This window comes from Mesoplodon bidens (assembly GCF_964165515.1).
Source record: "Mesoplodon bidens genome assembly, chromosome: 11".
Lineage (NCBI taxonomy): Eukaryota > Metazoa > Chordata > Mammalia > Artiodactyla > Ziphiidae > Mesoplodon > Mesoplodon bidens.
Genome location: NC_138167.1, coordinates 8,935,569 through 8,951,026, shown reverse-complemented (window position 1 = coordinate 8,951,026; position 15,458 = coordinate 8,935,569). Strand labels below are relative to the sequence as shown.

At 44.9% G+C, this 15,458-nt stretch overlaps 1 protein-coding gene across 6 annotated transcripts in view; it reads left to right on the top strand.

Annotated features, from left to right (window-relative positions):
* DUSP16 (dual specificity phosphatase 16) overlaps positions 1–15,458 on the top strand; it is an 80,120-nt gene that overhangs the window by 25,563 nt on the left and 39,099 nt on the right. For 4 of the 6 annotated variants that reach the window (XM_081249799.1, XM_081249800.1, XM_081249801.1 and 1 more), the window contains 2 exons: positions 10,769–11,360; positions 12,353–12,491. In XM_081249799.1, the coding sequence (XP_081105925.1) occupies positions 11,133–11,360; positions 12,353–12,491 (367 nt within the window). In that variant the 5' untranslated portion in view covers positions 10,769–11,132. Of the gene's footprint in view, positions 1–988; positions 1,325–3,832; positions 4,065–10,768; positions 11,361–12,352; positions 12,492–15,458 lie in introns of those variants that run through there. The other 2 variants (XM_081249804.1, XM_081249803.1) reach the window with 2 other exon arrangements.

Here is a 15,458-nt window from a genome sequence, read left to right as displayed (position 1 = left end):
TGCTGCTGACACAGGTGCCGGCAGACTCCGGATGGAGACAACTCTGTCCCCACGTGCAGCGCTTGCTTCCTGCTTCAGACGCAAGCTCTCCATTACAAGATAATTCAGATCTTGTTAGTTTCTAAACAATCTAGTGGGAAGACACTGAGCATTTGTATTGTCTTCCTCTGAGGTTTAGATAGGGATTTAACTTTTAGGGTCTAGATCATCAGGGCATCTGAGGGCTAGTGAAAATGTAAGATCCCGAAGTAATCATCTCTACTCAGTGTGACCACGTATGAGATAGCTCACTGGAAAATTTTACCTCTCTCCTCCGAAATAAAACTTTTTATTCTAAGGTAACAAATAATCAAAAGATTTTAAAGGTCGACAAAACACCTGAATCCACGGAAGTCTGGGTCAAAGCAGTCTGGAGCAGTTATGACTATTCACTGTAATAGCAACACATGTAGAGCCTTGGCCGTTCCCCCCGAAAAAGAAAATTAATGATTAATGATAAGGGGTAAACCTTAGAAAGGAAGAGGCTCGGTTTTATGACCAAGGAGAGAAATTAAGGTGAATATGAAGGGAGAGAGGGAGTGAGAAGGAAACATCAATGCATCTGAGCACAAGTAAGGGCACAGAAGTTGCCATTTGGTGATGTGTGTTAGAGCCAAATTATAGGACAAAGATAGAGGGTGGAAAGGACAGAGTGGAAAAAGTAACCACAGGTGAGGACGGGGCACAGTCAGACTCCCATCTCGGGAGCATCTTGGGCTGCGCTGCGGTCTCCTTCTATCTTGTGGCGCTGTGATTCTTCGGCCCAGGTCCTGGCCCTGTCACCCGCTTTGCCCTGTGGCGCAGCCTCCTGACACCAGTGACTCCCCGGGCCTCGGAAGGGGAAGCGTGAAGACAGATGCAGTGACTTAAATTAGCCCGGGAGCCTGGAGGGAACAGCGACGCTGCTGCCGCCGCCCCCTCCTCTGCCCCGCCTCCAACCTCCCTCCCTTTCTTTCTTCCTTACCTGGCAGCGTGTAACAGTCCCAGAGGGGGATCCTGCAAATTCTGGGGCTGGCAGAGAGGCGGGAGTCATCGTCTTGGAGCAGTGGAAATCCTCCACCACAAAGGAAATTGTCTGCTCACCGTGCTTTTTGCGGAGCCGTTGTCCAGGAGTTACCCGTTTTAACTCGTCTGTTGTAGGATGCGAACTCCTCAGCATGACGGCCTGATGATCACATCAGCCCTGCTACTCTGTCCTCGTCAGGGCAACTTGCTAAGACCTGAGATGCGCTGACGGCGATCTCATCCTATCCCTAGATAATCCTTAGATGTTCCGTGATCACAGGTGAGGAAACAACAGGCTGGAGGATGTGACTCTTACTGTGACATTTTTGCGTCTTCGTAGAGGAGCTGAACTTAGGAACAAGGTCTCCTGAGTCTTGGTCTACAGGTTTTTTTGTTGTTGTTGTTTGTTTGTTTTAAACAATACACCATAAAACCTCACTTGTTTCTAAGTTCCTAGGGTTGGTTTTGGCATCAAGGGGAAAAGAAACTGAGCCGGCCTAGGATGGAGGTGGTTGGCACAGAGAGACAGACAGGAGCCTGTGGTGGAGGATTTTGTGATTGTCGAGCTTCGTAGCTCCCGCTTTCACCGTCAGTGGAGCAGAGCAGGGGGCCGGCAGCTACCCCTGGCCTGGCTGGTGTCCCATTTTTGAGGCCCCAGGGTTATTTTTAGCCTCAGGGCCCTGGAAGCAGGTGTGGTCCAGGCTTGAAGGCCACGCCTGGAATCTGTTCAAGTCTTGTGCGCGTCTATTTAGGAGCTGAGGACAGTGACGGGCCGTTTGGCGACTTCGTTAAAAGAATTTGCGCTTTTCCAGTGAGAGGAGTAAAAGTCACACTGTGTTTCATTTGCAATGCTTTAGGTAGGTTTGTTTTGGAAACTTTATAAATTGAAATACATTTTAAGAGTGTTAGGGAATATATTAGAAAGCTAGCTACGAGTCCTTTGTATACGGAAAAAAAACCCTTCTGTATTAAAAGAGTTACACCTCAGCTGACCCTTTTTAAAAGTGCAGGTTTATAGTCACAAGTGTGTAATTTAAAATTTAATTTTTCTCACCCCCCAAACGTTACTGTTATTAAAATAATCCTTTGTAAGTCCTTTTCTGAAGTAGAGACTCAACTTTTTACCTTGAGGGTAAACGTCAGCTTCCCTATATTGTGTTTGTTGACATTCTTGCTTTGCCCAAACCCACACTTTTTTGTCGTTGTTGTTGTTGTTGTTGTGTGTGTGTGTGTGTGTGTGTGTGTATGTGTATACATTTTTTTTTTTTTGGCTGTGCCACGTGGCTTGTGGGATCTTAGTTTCCTGACCAGGGATGGAACCTGGACCCAAGGCAGTGGAAGCGCGGAGTCCTAACCGCTGAACTGCCAGGGAATTCCCAACCCACACTTTTCTTGACAGCGCTGTTCAGGAGGGCTAGAGCCACCAGAACCTGGGTCTGCGTGGATGTCATGCCCTTTCTCTAATTTTTTTCTGCACTTTCCAAGATTATGGGAAAGAAAAGAATATAATAAATATTACCTTTACCCAAGCAAAACTATTATGACATTTTTGAATATATATGTTTGTGTGTTTGTATATATGTGGGTGTTTGAGGTTCTGCTTTACCTACTGTTCTGTACTTTGATTTTACTCTCTTTATATATCATGATTATCTTTCATTGTTGGTCATGTTTACTTTGGTCGTAATATCTTTAGTAATTTAGCTCTCTGTCAGGAAAGTACACCTGTTATATAGTGGAATTTGGCTGTTTGGGGGTAGGTGGGCTAACTGTGGTGCATGAATAAAGATGATAAGTTTACATTAGTATTACCTACCCCCCTGAATACAGTAACCTCTCTTACAAAGGCCTTGTGGTAAGGACTTGATACACCTTCTGACAAGGAGAGCTCCTTGAAAGCATTTTTCTTTATTTTAATGTAAACCTCCTTTAAATGATTTCCTTGTTGTATAGCTCTATTCAAGCATGCACCTTGTTCAACATGTCTTTGATGTTTTCCTACATTCTATGTGATAAAGCCAAGATTCTGTTATTAGGTACTACACATTTGTGGAGTTGGAAGAATTGTATTAAATTAGCATTAACAGTAATCTTTTTGTTACAGTGTTTCTTTTTATTTCTTTGCCAAGTAATGCACTAACATAGGAACCACATCTTCTTCCTTTGTAGTTTTAGGGGAGAAACTATACTAAACTTTCGTGTGTGTTTGTGTGTGTGTGTATATTTTACGCTTAAGTTAAAAGTTCAAGTGACTAAAAATGCTTCATTTCCAAAAGGTATAACCATAGTTCTGAAGGAAGACTGAACACCTGCCACATCTTTTGCTGGCATTTGCCCAATTCAGCATTACCTTGGTCAACATATTCATTGGCCTCAAGCCCTGACATAGAGAACTAGTCTCCCAGGCGTCCACGTGGCCATCTTCCACCTCCCTCATGGTCTTTACTTAACCATCAGAGCAAGGACTTCTCTGACTGCTCTGTTTAAAACTTTAACCCCTCCACCTCCACTCTCCTTCTTCTTTCCCTGCTTAATTTTTTCTCCATAACACTGATCACCATCTCTCATACGACATGTTTTGTTGTTGTTGCTGTTTATTATGCATCTCTCGTCATTCAGTTAGAAACTCCAGGAGGACAAGAGCTTTTGCCTCGTTCATTTTTGTTGCATTTCCACAGCAGTGCCTGGCACTTGTTAGGTGCCCAATGACCATTCGTTAGTTGACTGAATGAGTTGCAGTAGGCCTGACAGATGCTCAGGAAAACCAGGATGTACTAATTATTCCCCATCTAACATTCTGAATCTCTCCTCCCCTGCCTCCAGCCCAGCTTTATTGCAAATATCCTTGCACAACAGGTTCTCCTCAGCTCTCAGATTAAACCAGCCTCTGGCCACATTCCTCTCACCAGCCACTCCATCCAGGGGTCCTTCATTCCCACCCCCTCAAGACTACTGCTTCTGGGGGCTAGAGTCCATCGTTTTCAGGCAGGGTGCCAGGAGGAAGCTTTAAATGCAGAAGGGTAAGTGAGGGAGCCCTGGGGCAGGAGTGTGTCGGGGATGGATCACTGGTGTGGAGGCAGGAAAGAGGAGGGAAGGAGGGGGGAGGGGTGGAGTGGGGCGGAGAGCTCAGGTGGGTCAGGGAGGGGGAAGCTGGTAGAACAGGTGACCATAAACGGGAGGCTTCCGGTGAGCCAGTTGCAAGAGCACAGTGCTCTTCCTTAGCAGAAACTTGGGGAAGCCTTCTCACAGATCTGGACTCTGCCTGGGCTGGTCTGTGTCTGAAGCAAAGGCCGTGTGTCGAGTCTCTGAAGGATGGCTGCTCTTCCAGCCTTTGTCTGGGGATCCTTGAGATGCGTGTAAACAACCTGAGCCTCTGATAAGAGCGGGTTCTTCCTGCAGTGCTGTGAGTTGCTGAGAGGCGGTTGTTGGATTTTTCCAGTGCTGACAAATGTTGTCTCCATGCCTAGCTCTGTCTAGACAGTGATTCAAGCAACCTCTATCCCGTTATCGCCACCACTAGTCAGGTTGCGTCCTCTATGCTGGGGTAAGAAAATATGGCCAAGGCAGGAATAGGTGACTGAAAAATGCATTAAGCTCGTATTGCCTTCTTGGCTTTGGTGAGGATGGTTTTGGGGTTTGTTTTTGTTTCTTTATGGCATACATTTTACCAAATACCAGACCTCGGAATTTCTGTCAGGGTTAACCCGCAGCACGTGAAGCAGAGAAGCTTTAATCAGTGTAGAATGAAAATGGTCAGGGTCCAAGATGCTCTTGCTTCCGGACACCATGGCCTTCTTTTTTCCCTTTTGATTTGTTCAGTTTTTCTCTTATTAATAGTCTGTGTGTAAGGCTCTGCTGAAAGCCTGTTGGGTGTATCCTGTTGCCTATTTCTTCAGTTTTACTGGAGGAAAAAAAATTTTAAGACTGGCTTGTAGTTTAATAGCTAAACTACAAGCCAGTCTTAAACTTCTCACCTGATTATATGCTTTCCATAAATTCTCTGAGAATCTGAGCTTGAGCTGAAGCCCAACCAAACAAGGCTCGGCCACTGTCCTCACTGAGCAAAGCAGACACAGCTTTGGGGGCCTTTTCCCTCTCCTGAGAATTCCTTTGAAAAAGGAAGGTTTTAAAATGGAACTGGGGGGTGAGATGGGGGGCAGCCTGTGGACCCTGATGTGGGCACCGGGGTAGCTGTGCCGGCAACAGCCCCAGAGGGAGAATCGTGTGCGAGAAAGGGCCTCACCTCTTTCCTGGTGGAATAGACCCAGTGCAGTGTGACCCGCCGAGAAGCCAGGATCGTATCTGGAAAGTCGAAAAGAATAACGCCTCATCTGAGAAGAGGAGGGAGACGCTTACCAGTCATTTAAAAACGACCTCAATCTTTAAAAAATGTGCTGGTTGGACACTGGCTTTAAAGGCTACAAGTCAAGTAAAGGCTGCAATCAAAACAAAACACTTTTCGTCTCAGCTAATTACTCTAATGGCAAATACTGGTTCTTAGCCAGTTGAGCTTTATTTCGTTCTTTTAATTAAATTGATCATCAAAATAGCCTTAGACTTAACAGTTCTCCCACGTAGCTAATTCAGTGGTATTCTTTAGTCCATTGATACTCTTGCGACATTGGATGTAGAGTGAGTTTGAACAAATAACACTCTCCTAATTTCCATTATAAAGTCATAGATGCATTTCCGTAGGTAACCGAATGGAATCTCAAACGTAAGTTACACAGAAAAACGTCAAATATTGTATGTTAGGGCGGAAGGTTCTTACACAGTTTATGTCAGTATTAAATGTTATAAAATAGGAAACGTAAATTGTTTGCTGACACGTAAAATATACCACAGTTGGCCCTTCTTTAGGGGATCTGCCCACGCTGTTCCCTGATGTGTGTATTTTGTTATACTAACATATTGCCTCTGCCTCTCTCCATCTCTTCATAAATAAAGTCTTCTAAATCCTTTATTTCTGAAACTAGGATACTTTGTAAATATTTGTTTAGTGGACCTGGTTAAGGTTACTAGTCTTGGGTACAATAAATACTGACCTTTTTTTTTTTTTTTTTTTTTTTTTTTTTTTTTTTTTTTTTGCTGTACGCGGGCCTCTCACTGCTGTGGCCTCTCCCGTCGCGGAGCACAGGCTCCGGACACACAGGCTCCGCGGCCATGGCTCGCGGGCCCAGCCGCTGCGCGGCATGTGGGATCTTCCGGGATAGGGGCACGAACCCGTGTCCCCTGCATCGGCAGGCGGACTCTCAACCACTGCGCCACCAGGGAAGCCCAATACTGACCTTTTTTAAAATTCAATTTTATTTTATTTTTTTAACATCTTAGAGTATAATTGCTTTACAGTGGTGTGTTAGTTTCTGCTGTATAGCAAAGTGAATCAGCTATACATATACATATATCCCCATATCTCCTCCCTCTTGTGTCTCCCTCCCACCCTCCCTATCCCACCCCTCTAGGTGGTCACAAAGCACTGAGCTAATCTCCCTGTGCTATGCAGCTGCTTCCCACTAGCTATCTACCTTACATTTGGTAGTGTATATGTGTCCATGCCACTCTCTCACTTCGTCCCAGCTTACCCTTCCCCCTCCCCGTGTCCTCAAGTCCATTCTCTACATCTATGTCTTTATTCCTGTCCTGCCCCTAGGATCTTCAGAACCTTTTTTTTTTTTTTTTTAGATTCCGTTTATATGTGTTAGCATATGGTATTTGTTTTGCTCTTTCTGACTTACTTCACTCTGTAGGACAGACTCTAGGTCCATCCACCTCACTACAGGTAACTCAGTTTCGTTTCTCTTTATGGCTGAGTAATATTCCATTGTATATATGTGCCACATCTTCTTTATCCAGTCATCTGTCGATGGACACTTAGGTTGCTTCCATGTCCTGGCTGTTGTAAATAGAGCTGCAGTGAACATTGTGGTACATGACTCTTTTTGAATTATGGTTGGGAGTTGTCTTTTAAGGTTGAGTATTTCTACATGTTTTATTTAGATTTCCAGAAGTGCATGTATGGGAGACCCATGGATATATAGGTTGTATTACATTCTAATTAAATTTGGAGAAAATCAAATTGGAGTATTTTAAGTGAAAGAAAAAGCAGGATGTGTAACAGTACTGTGTATCCGGTTGAACAGAGAAGGAAAAGAATATACAGTGTTTTATTCTATTTTCATTTAAAAAAATCTTTGGAAGAAATCAGAAGAAACTATTAACAGTGTTTACCAGTTAGAGGGCCAGGGAGGACCTGGGCAGGTGGAGGACAAGGGCGGGAGAAGGATTTCCAATGTGCTCACTTTTTTCACTTAAATGTATTTGTTGGACTTTGAATATAATGGCAATTTTAACAGCTTTATTGAAATATAGTGGACAAACGTTGGATGGATAAAGTATACGTATTCGTAGTGTGTATACAGTTTTCTATTTATTTTTTTTGAGCCGTGTGACTATACTCTGTATAAGTAAAAGAAATTAAATAAATAAATAAAAAGAAATTAATTAAAACTTTAAAAATTGTCTAAGAAAATAGGTAAATAGCAAAGCTGGCCTGCCCTGGGCTTTGCTACATGCACTTGGGCCCCCGTGTTCCATCTAAAAATTTGTATGCCTTCTGACTTCTTGAAGAGATTTTGGGGTAAGATGAGCTTGTTGGGGCTGCCAACTATCAGATATTCTCCTGTCATCTCTTAAATCCTACTTGATGCAAAAGATTCCGAGAACAAAACGATCACAGATGCGTCCCTGATCTCAGCGTGTTGACCTTCTTCGGAAACAACAATGAATGGAGAGAAATTTCTGAATTAGAGCTGTAGCCTAGGATGAGGTCTTCCCCAGAGTTCTGCAGCTGCAAGCGAACGAGGTTTAAGGCTGTTGTTACCTCACCTTCCACAGCCCCTTGGCAGCCTCGGCCTCCTCCATAGCCACCTGGGACCTCAGCACATCAGACGCTGTGCATGAAGGTGCTGTCAGAGGGCTCCAGCTGGCCTCAGGACGATGTGAAAGGCGTAACTTTATCCTCAGTCACCTTCACTGTTTTCTTTCAGCTACATCCTCATGTCAGGGTCACTTTGACCAGACCTCTTCTTGGTCAGGGAAAGGGTCTTTTTCTATCCGGAACGACTGACTCTGGTTCTCTGGGGAGGAATGACCGTTTTCTTCCCGGTGGACCTGTTGGCCGCAGCCTGCCTTGGGTTCCAGTGATCTGGGCTTCTGAGAGTTGGCTGGAGGGAAGCAAAGATGAGAACTTTCTCACTCAGCTTTTGCATGTTTGCCGTCTTCTCCCTCCCTTTGTCCCTCGATCTGCTAACCCAGATAACTGCTTTGTCCGGCCCGGTTTGCACCACTGAGAGGAGCCAGTGGGGCCCAGAGACTCAGGCCATTGTTGGCATCCACTCGCTCCCGTTCTCGGGTTTCCGCTTTCTGCGCTGCCCGGGCTCCCGCGTGGACAAGTCACGTCACTGTGTCTCAGTGCAGCTTCACTGTGGGGACAGGTTCTTAGGAAAACAGGGTAACCCGGGAGTGGGAGCCCCGGTGAGGGAGTCAGGCCATCTGAGCCCAGGACCTTGTGTGGCTGTGAACTGTGTCACCGGGCAGTCAGGACTTGAGTCAGAAATACCCTGGGTAGGTGCTGTGCGAATGTGCATTGGTTGATTTAGTAGGACAAATTCTCTGCTCTGGTTTCTTCAGTCAAAGGTAGAGATGACTTTCGTGCTTCACTGCCATTAAGCTGTACTAAAAGTAATACATTCGTATAATGAAGACACGAAATGGACAAATAATGTATCATGTGGAGCTGATTTGTGAGACGTGAGGCTGGACGAGATGGCTTCTCAGGTGCCTTCTAATGCCGTGGATGTCTGGCTCCGTGAGAAGCAGCACAGCCTGGCTGAAGCCAGACTGTAGCAGGATGGCATTGCCCCGTCTTTATCTGCTGAGGGATGCCTTTCAGATTCCAGATGCAAGGCAGCTCTGTTCACCATTGGCATCTTTACAGCATTTTTCCTCCTTTCTCTGTGTGATGACTAGTTGCCTTCTGACTTACTCTCTTTAGATAACTGACATAATTTCATCCTCAAAACAAACTTTGTGAGGAGACAAGGCCAATACTATATGTACCTTTTAGAGATGAGGAAAGTGTGGTCAGCGAGGTTAATAATGATTTGTCCGAAGTTACATAACAAGTAAAGGGCGAGGCCACTCCTCTCTCTGTCCTGTCTACTCCCACTTCTCCGTGCTTCAGTTTCTAATTTGTAAGTGTGAAATTAGGAAACGGGACCCCGTGATGTTTGAGGGGGTCTGTCATCCTAATCCAAAATCAGTTAATCACATATGAGTTATTCAGTATCATAAGTCATTTTTGGAACAAGGAGAATTTTACTAACTTGTAACAGTGTACATTGACTATCTTATGTGCAGAAACACTGTGGAAGTAAGAAATACAATACAAAACGTCTGCCACCAAGTAGTTTAACCTCTAGAAGTCGAATGCCAACAGTGGACGTCTAGTTTTATGTAGTAGGGCATTTCCTATAAGCACAGATGGACCAGGGAGATAGGAATGTGAGAATATTGAAGGTCCGGGTGCGGGCTTAAGCTATGGGCACAAAACTCCAACTAGTGTTAACTAGGAAATGGTCTATCTTAGGAGTTTGGCAAGAATACGTAAGCACCAGGTCCAGTATTAAGGGCTCTCGTATACCTGGGTTGCTGACCTAGAGTCCAAGGTTAAGGTGTGAGATTTTCTGAGTCTGGGAATCAGTGAGTCTCTTAAAAATGAGGTACAAGGGCTTCCCTGGTGGTGCAGTGGTTGAGAGTCCGCCTGCCAATGCAGGGGACACGGGTTCGTGCCCCGGTCCGCGAAGATCCCACATGCCGTGGAGCGGCTGGGCCCGTGAGCCATGGCCGCTGAGCCTGCGCGTCCGGAGCCTGTGCTCCGCAACGGGAGACGCCACAGCAGTGAGACGCCCGCGTACCGCAAAAACAAAACAAACAAAAAAAATGAGGTACAAGACAAAGAGAACTGGAGGCGGAGGACCGGCCAGGATCTCAGCTGTGAGTCTGCCTGGGGTGGAGTGGATGCCTCACAGGCCCCCAGCAGCTAGTTCAGCACTTGGTGTGAGAAGCACATCAGTCATGGCCCGTCCTCTTCCGTAAAAGGCAGCCGAAATTTACAGAACCTCCCACTTTCCTGCCTCTTCCTGAGGGTAGTTTCAAGGAAGGCTCACAGCACACACACTCCATTTATCATAGTAATTCTCAGGCCATCAGGAAAGATTTTTTATGTCCTGATAACGTCAGATTGCTAACCTGATCTTAGGTGGTTGTTTTTCTGTGCTATTTTCAAGAAATAAGCAAATAAAAAGGAGGAAACCCATCTGGAATAAAAATACTTGGACTGGCTTTTTACAGCTCTTTTAATTTCATACTGTCAGTCAAGTAGTTTTGGGCCCCCAGGTGATTATATATAATTCATGACTATGACTTGTTTTGTCATCTCCGAGTTTTTATATTTTGCGGTGAAAGCGAATTATCATTAGTAACGTTTTCTGAAGCCATACCTACTTGTCCTTTGTGTTTGTTTGTTCAAATGAAACAGTGCATCAAGTATGGAATTAGATTAATGGGGTAAATATTATGAATCATACACTCCCTCTAATCCGATGCTCTTTCTTTTTCTGACCCCCATGTTTTGTCTTCCGTCTGTCATTCTCTCTCCATGTAGGCTTTTCAGCCCCATGTAAAGCTGTTGGAGCGGGGGAACAGAGGTAAAGAATGATGTAATGCACTGGCTGCCCCAAAGCATCTTTTGTTGGAATGGTTATTCCAGTCGTCTCTTTATGAATCAAATGTGAGGGGCTGCCTTGTGGCAGGAGGCCTCTGCGCGAACACATCAACGGGAAGGAGAAAGAGACATTCACTCGGAGGGCTCTTGCTGGAAATGGGTTTAACTCTCCTCTTGCCAGTCGCCACCAGCCTGACCTCATACATTTCAGTACAATGGAGTGGCTGAGGCTTTGAGCACACCACCATTACATCATCGTGGCAAATTAAAGGAGGAGGTGGGAAAAGAGGACTTAATTGTTGTCATGGCCCATGAGATGATTGGAACTCAAATTGTTACTGAGAGGTTGGTGGCTCTGCTGGAAAGTGGAACGGAGAAAGTGCTGCTCATTGATAGCCGGCCATTTGTGGAATACAATACGTCCCACATTTTGGAAGCCATTAATATCAACTGCTCCAAGCTTATGAAGCGAAGGTTGCAACAGGACAAAGTGTTAATTACAGAGCTCATCCAGCACTCAGCCAGACATAAGGTACATGCTTGCTTTTTTTTTGTTTCCTTTTTAAACTGAATGGACACGCTGAATGGGGAGTCACTTTAAATGAAGGGGAGAAAGTAATTTGAGGAAGTTTTGGTTGCTTTTTTTAAACTTTGATACCTTATATGACACCTCAGGATAATTCACTAATTGTAGACACTCTCACACCCCAGAATATGTCTAAACTACACAGAAAGCTTAACTTGTTTTTATTTGATCCGGTGCTGTGTTTCCCTATTAATGCTAAAAATTGTTTTACTAATTTAACACAAATAAAAAGTTATGCTTAATGTAGTATATTATACTACTCAGTTATTAGCAATTATATAATAGTATATAGTATTGTACGTATGTTATTAATAACTAATACATTAATACATGGTTTTATGTTGTTTACAAATGTACTGAAAGGAAATCATTCTTTTCAAGTGCCTTGAAAAGAAAGTAGAAACTAATTATATTACAAGTGTTTTTTTATTTGTGGGAAGTTAAGGTAATGGTCAGAATTTAAGGATCTTCAAGGAAAGTTTTTCTTAGGATACCAGAATGTCAGCTTTGTGGTAGGTAAGGCTATTTCTTTTGTTCAGGAATAAAAATGAGTTCATGCTTTAATTTTACGAAAAGCTGATTTGTTATTGAGTAGAACCATTTAAAATGTTTCTGTAGTTCGGGGGATTGGGTTCGTTATGTTTATTTTGCATATTATTTTGTTGTACATGTTTTTACCCTGTTATTGTGTTAAGGATTTAAAACTAAGGAGTTTTGAGCACATTTACACAGAAATAGCATCAAGTTTGCCTTGTAAATGTTGATTTTTACAAACATTTAAACCGTGTGTATGCTTGGTTTATCCAGTAAATTGACCACGTCTCATTTTTATTCAGAATATTAAGGAAAACAGGAAGCAGTTACTTGCTTCAGCAGCAGAGGTGTATGGGATTATTTTCCTCACCTTCCTCCCTGACAGCCTCACGTTTGCATTTTAGGTCGACATTGATTGCAGTCAGAAGGTTGTAGTTTACGATCAAAGCTCCCAAGATGTGGCCTCTCTGGCCTCAGACTGTTTTCTCACTGTACTCCTGGGTAAACTGGAGAAGAGCTTCAGCTCTGTTCACCTGCTTGCAGGTAAGGCTTGTGGTAGAACTGCGAGGACTCGGAATCTCCTCGAGCCTGTGAGTAAGCAGGTTCCCCAACGAGCTCGAAGTACACTAGGTGGACGCAACTTTGAGGTCATTGTGTAAAATGACTTACTTATAGCTTTTGATTGACGTAACTATTCTAGTTAACCTGAATACTGCTGTTCTTCCCCATTGGTCAGTGTATTTTTGATTGAGCTCAAATGCCTCTTCATCTGGTATTTGTTAGCCAGAAGTGCCGTGTAGGTCCGTGTGCCCGTATAGATCTACAGACACCGAATGCTCTGCATTTCAGCTCGCTCTCAGCGCCCACCCCCAAGGAGAGGACCCGTCCAGTATTCAGTGTGAACCCCTGTTAAACATTTTTGGTTGAAGTGGACTCCAGCGATAAGATCACCCATCCTGGACATTATGTACAACGAGATAGAAAGAGAATGTGTGCAGAATATTTCTTCCAATAATTAGAGGGGAAATTGTAAAACTAACTTACGTATTTTTGTTTTGTTTTCACAACTAAAAAAAGTCTCAACTTGCAAATGCTAAGCAACCAGATGACTTTATAAAGTGCGTGGAAAGGACTAACTATTTTATATCTGCCCTAAAGGACGGTGGTGTGGGAGTTCCATCTCATGAAATTCCAAAGCAGACTGTTCATCCTTTGCTTTCCCTGTTTGGCAGACAGTACTGAAGCCCTTTCACTCACTCTGGCTCCCAGAGCAGGGAATACAGTTGGACAATGCGCAGTAACCTTTACCACAAAGCCGCTGTGTCCAGCAGATTCTGCCACAGTGATCGGCAAGATCACTTTTAAAAATCTGATCTAAGAAAAACAAAATATTGACAGATATTGTCACTTTCGCACCTCTCGTCTTTGGTTGCAAGGAGAGTCCGGTGAGCTTGATGTTACTGGCAATTGATTGTTAGACTATGGACGTTTCAGTTGTAAGAGAATAGGATGAATCAGTCATTGGTTTGTTACCACATTTAAACTCTCTGAAGGTTTAAATAAGACTTCTGTGTCTTCATTTCTCTCTCGTCAGCTTTTGCTCCTGGTTTCAAAGAATAAGCATAGTTACCTGTCCCTTTCAGGTCGTCTGCTGGCACACGTTTCATCTGTGCTGCAATTCTGACCTAAAGGGAAGCCAGCTTGTCTCAGAACGTAGCTCTCAGAACTCTGTAACGGAGAATTATAGCATTAGGTTCTGTCTCTTGGTAGGCGTGGTCTTTTACTGGGAGTGTGACTGTGTTAAATCTGACAACTATGACTAGAGTTTCACTCACCTCGGTTGCTGAGTTCAGGAACGCAGTCATGCTTCTCGGAGCCACTGTGAGGGACTTTACCTTGGCATCCTATCGACGGAGCCAGGGTTTTTCTTAAAGAGGGTACACCCAGAGGGAAAGTGATCATCCCTCCTTGCTCTTGTTTGAGACGCCTTTCTCTACGGGGGCTCGGACCCGACAGCTTGGCCAGGCGGACGCTCCTGGAGGAATGAGCTCATGTCGAGTTTTAGTTGCTCAGGTAGTTTCTCCTCTTTCCCAAGGAGCTCTCCCTTGTTATGTGGAAGGTTCTTTCCAGCCGTGTGCGGCTTTGGGAGGGGTGCTCACTGGGCAGTAAGGAAGGAAAGGGACTCGTTCTAACCATCGAGATCAGCCCTAGGGATACGTGGGATGGTGCTGGTCAGAACCCCTGGCATCCCCGCTTTGTACCGGAAATGGGTCCTAGGCCTAAACGCAAAAGCCCATCGAGGCAGCTCCGAGAACCACATACGTGTATTCATACAGCTCCATCTCGTCATCCACACCCCCAGAATCCTGTATTTCTTTTCGCTTAGAAGGTGACTTCAAGGACTGAATGACCTTGTTTGGGGGTTTCTGAGCAGCGAGATTTCTTAGGACACCTCAGAGAGGGTTCTGGGTGATTAAAAGCCTCCCAGCCATCCGAAAGCTTCTGACCAGTTGGGAATTCCCTCGGTTGTTCCTCAGAGTGGACAGAAAAGAGAGTGAGTAGAAGAGAGCGCTGGGGAAGGCGTGACATCAGTTCTCGGCAGTGTTTTGTTGTTTGCTTTCGTTTTTTCGTTGTTTGCCAAGGTCCAGCAGCTGCTCAGAGGACGTCCCGGGGATGTGGGGTAGAAGGACCTATCAACACGTGTTTCTTAAATGTTTTGCTTCGGGGAAGATAACTGACCTTGGCAAAGCATGCTAGCGCCCCACAGGTGCTGCGGGACGTGACAGGGCTGCCGGAGACGGGTTTCACTACGAGCTGCCCCGATGCTTTCAGCAGTTACAGATGCTCGTCGGCCCTGGGGGGATGTGATAATGGAAAGACAAAGTGGTTTCTTGGAGTGATTTCTCCATTACTTTAGAGCTTTCCGTTACTTTGAGATCGACAGGAAGAAAGTATTAGATACGTCAGATGGCTTTTGTAGGGTCATTATATCAGTATATGGAGTGAAGAATCGTGGCCCGAATTCCATTCACCTTCTCAGGGCCACCTTACCTAGAGAGCAGTGACTCTGGAGAAGGGGAAAAAGAGGACCTCCGCCAAGGAACTGACAGAGGAAGCATGTTAATAAGCCCTTTTCCTCAAGCAAGAGGAGACGCAGACTTACCTGTGGGACCTAGTTACACGGACATTAACAACGAAGACTCCGTTTCAGGAGAGGGTTGGATTCGGGGAAGCTGCACTGGAGCGCAGTGGGCTTAACTCTTCCATATGGAACAGCAGGTTCTGCTCTGGGACAGGCTAGCCTGGTAAACTTCAGCTTCTGCCAGGGAAAGGGGTCCTGTTAAGCCACTTTGACAGCTGATTATCAGTGAGACCGGGGCCCCAAGCCTTCCAGTCCTGAAACTTAGAACCTGGTTCTGCAGTGAACTCGGCCTGTATTGGCCACATCTGTGGGCCTACTCAGCCAGCGATCTTGACCCCTGACTGATCAACTCTCCCTCTTTTTAAGCC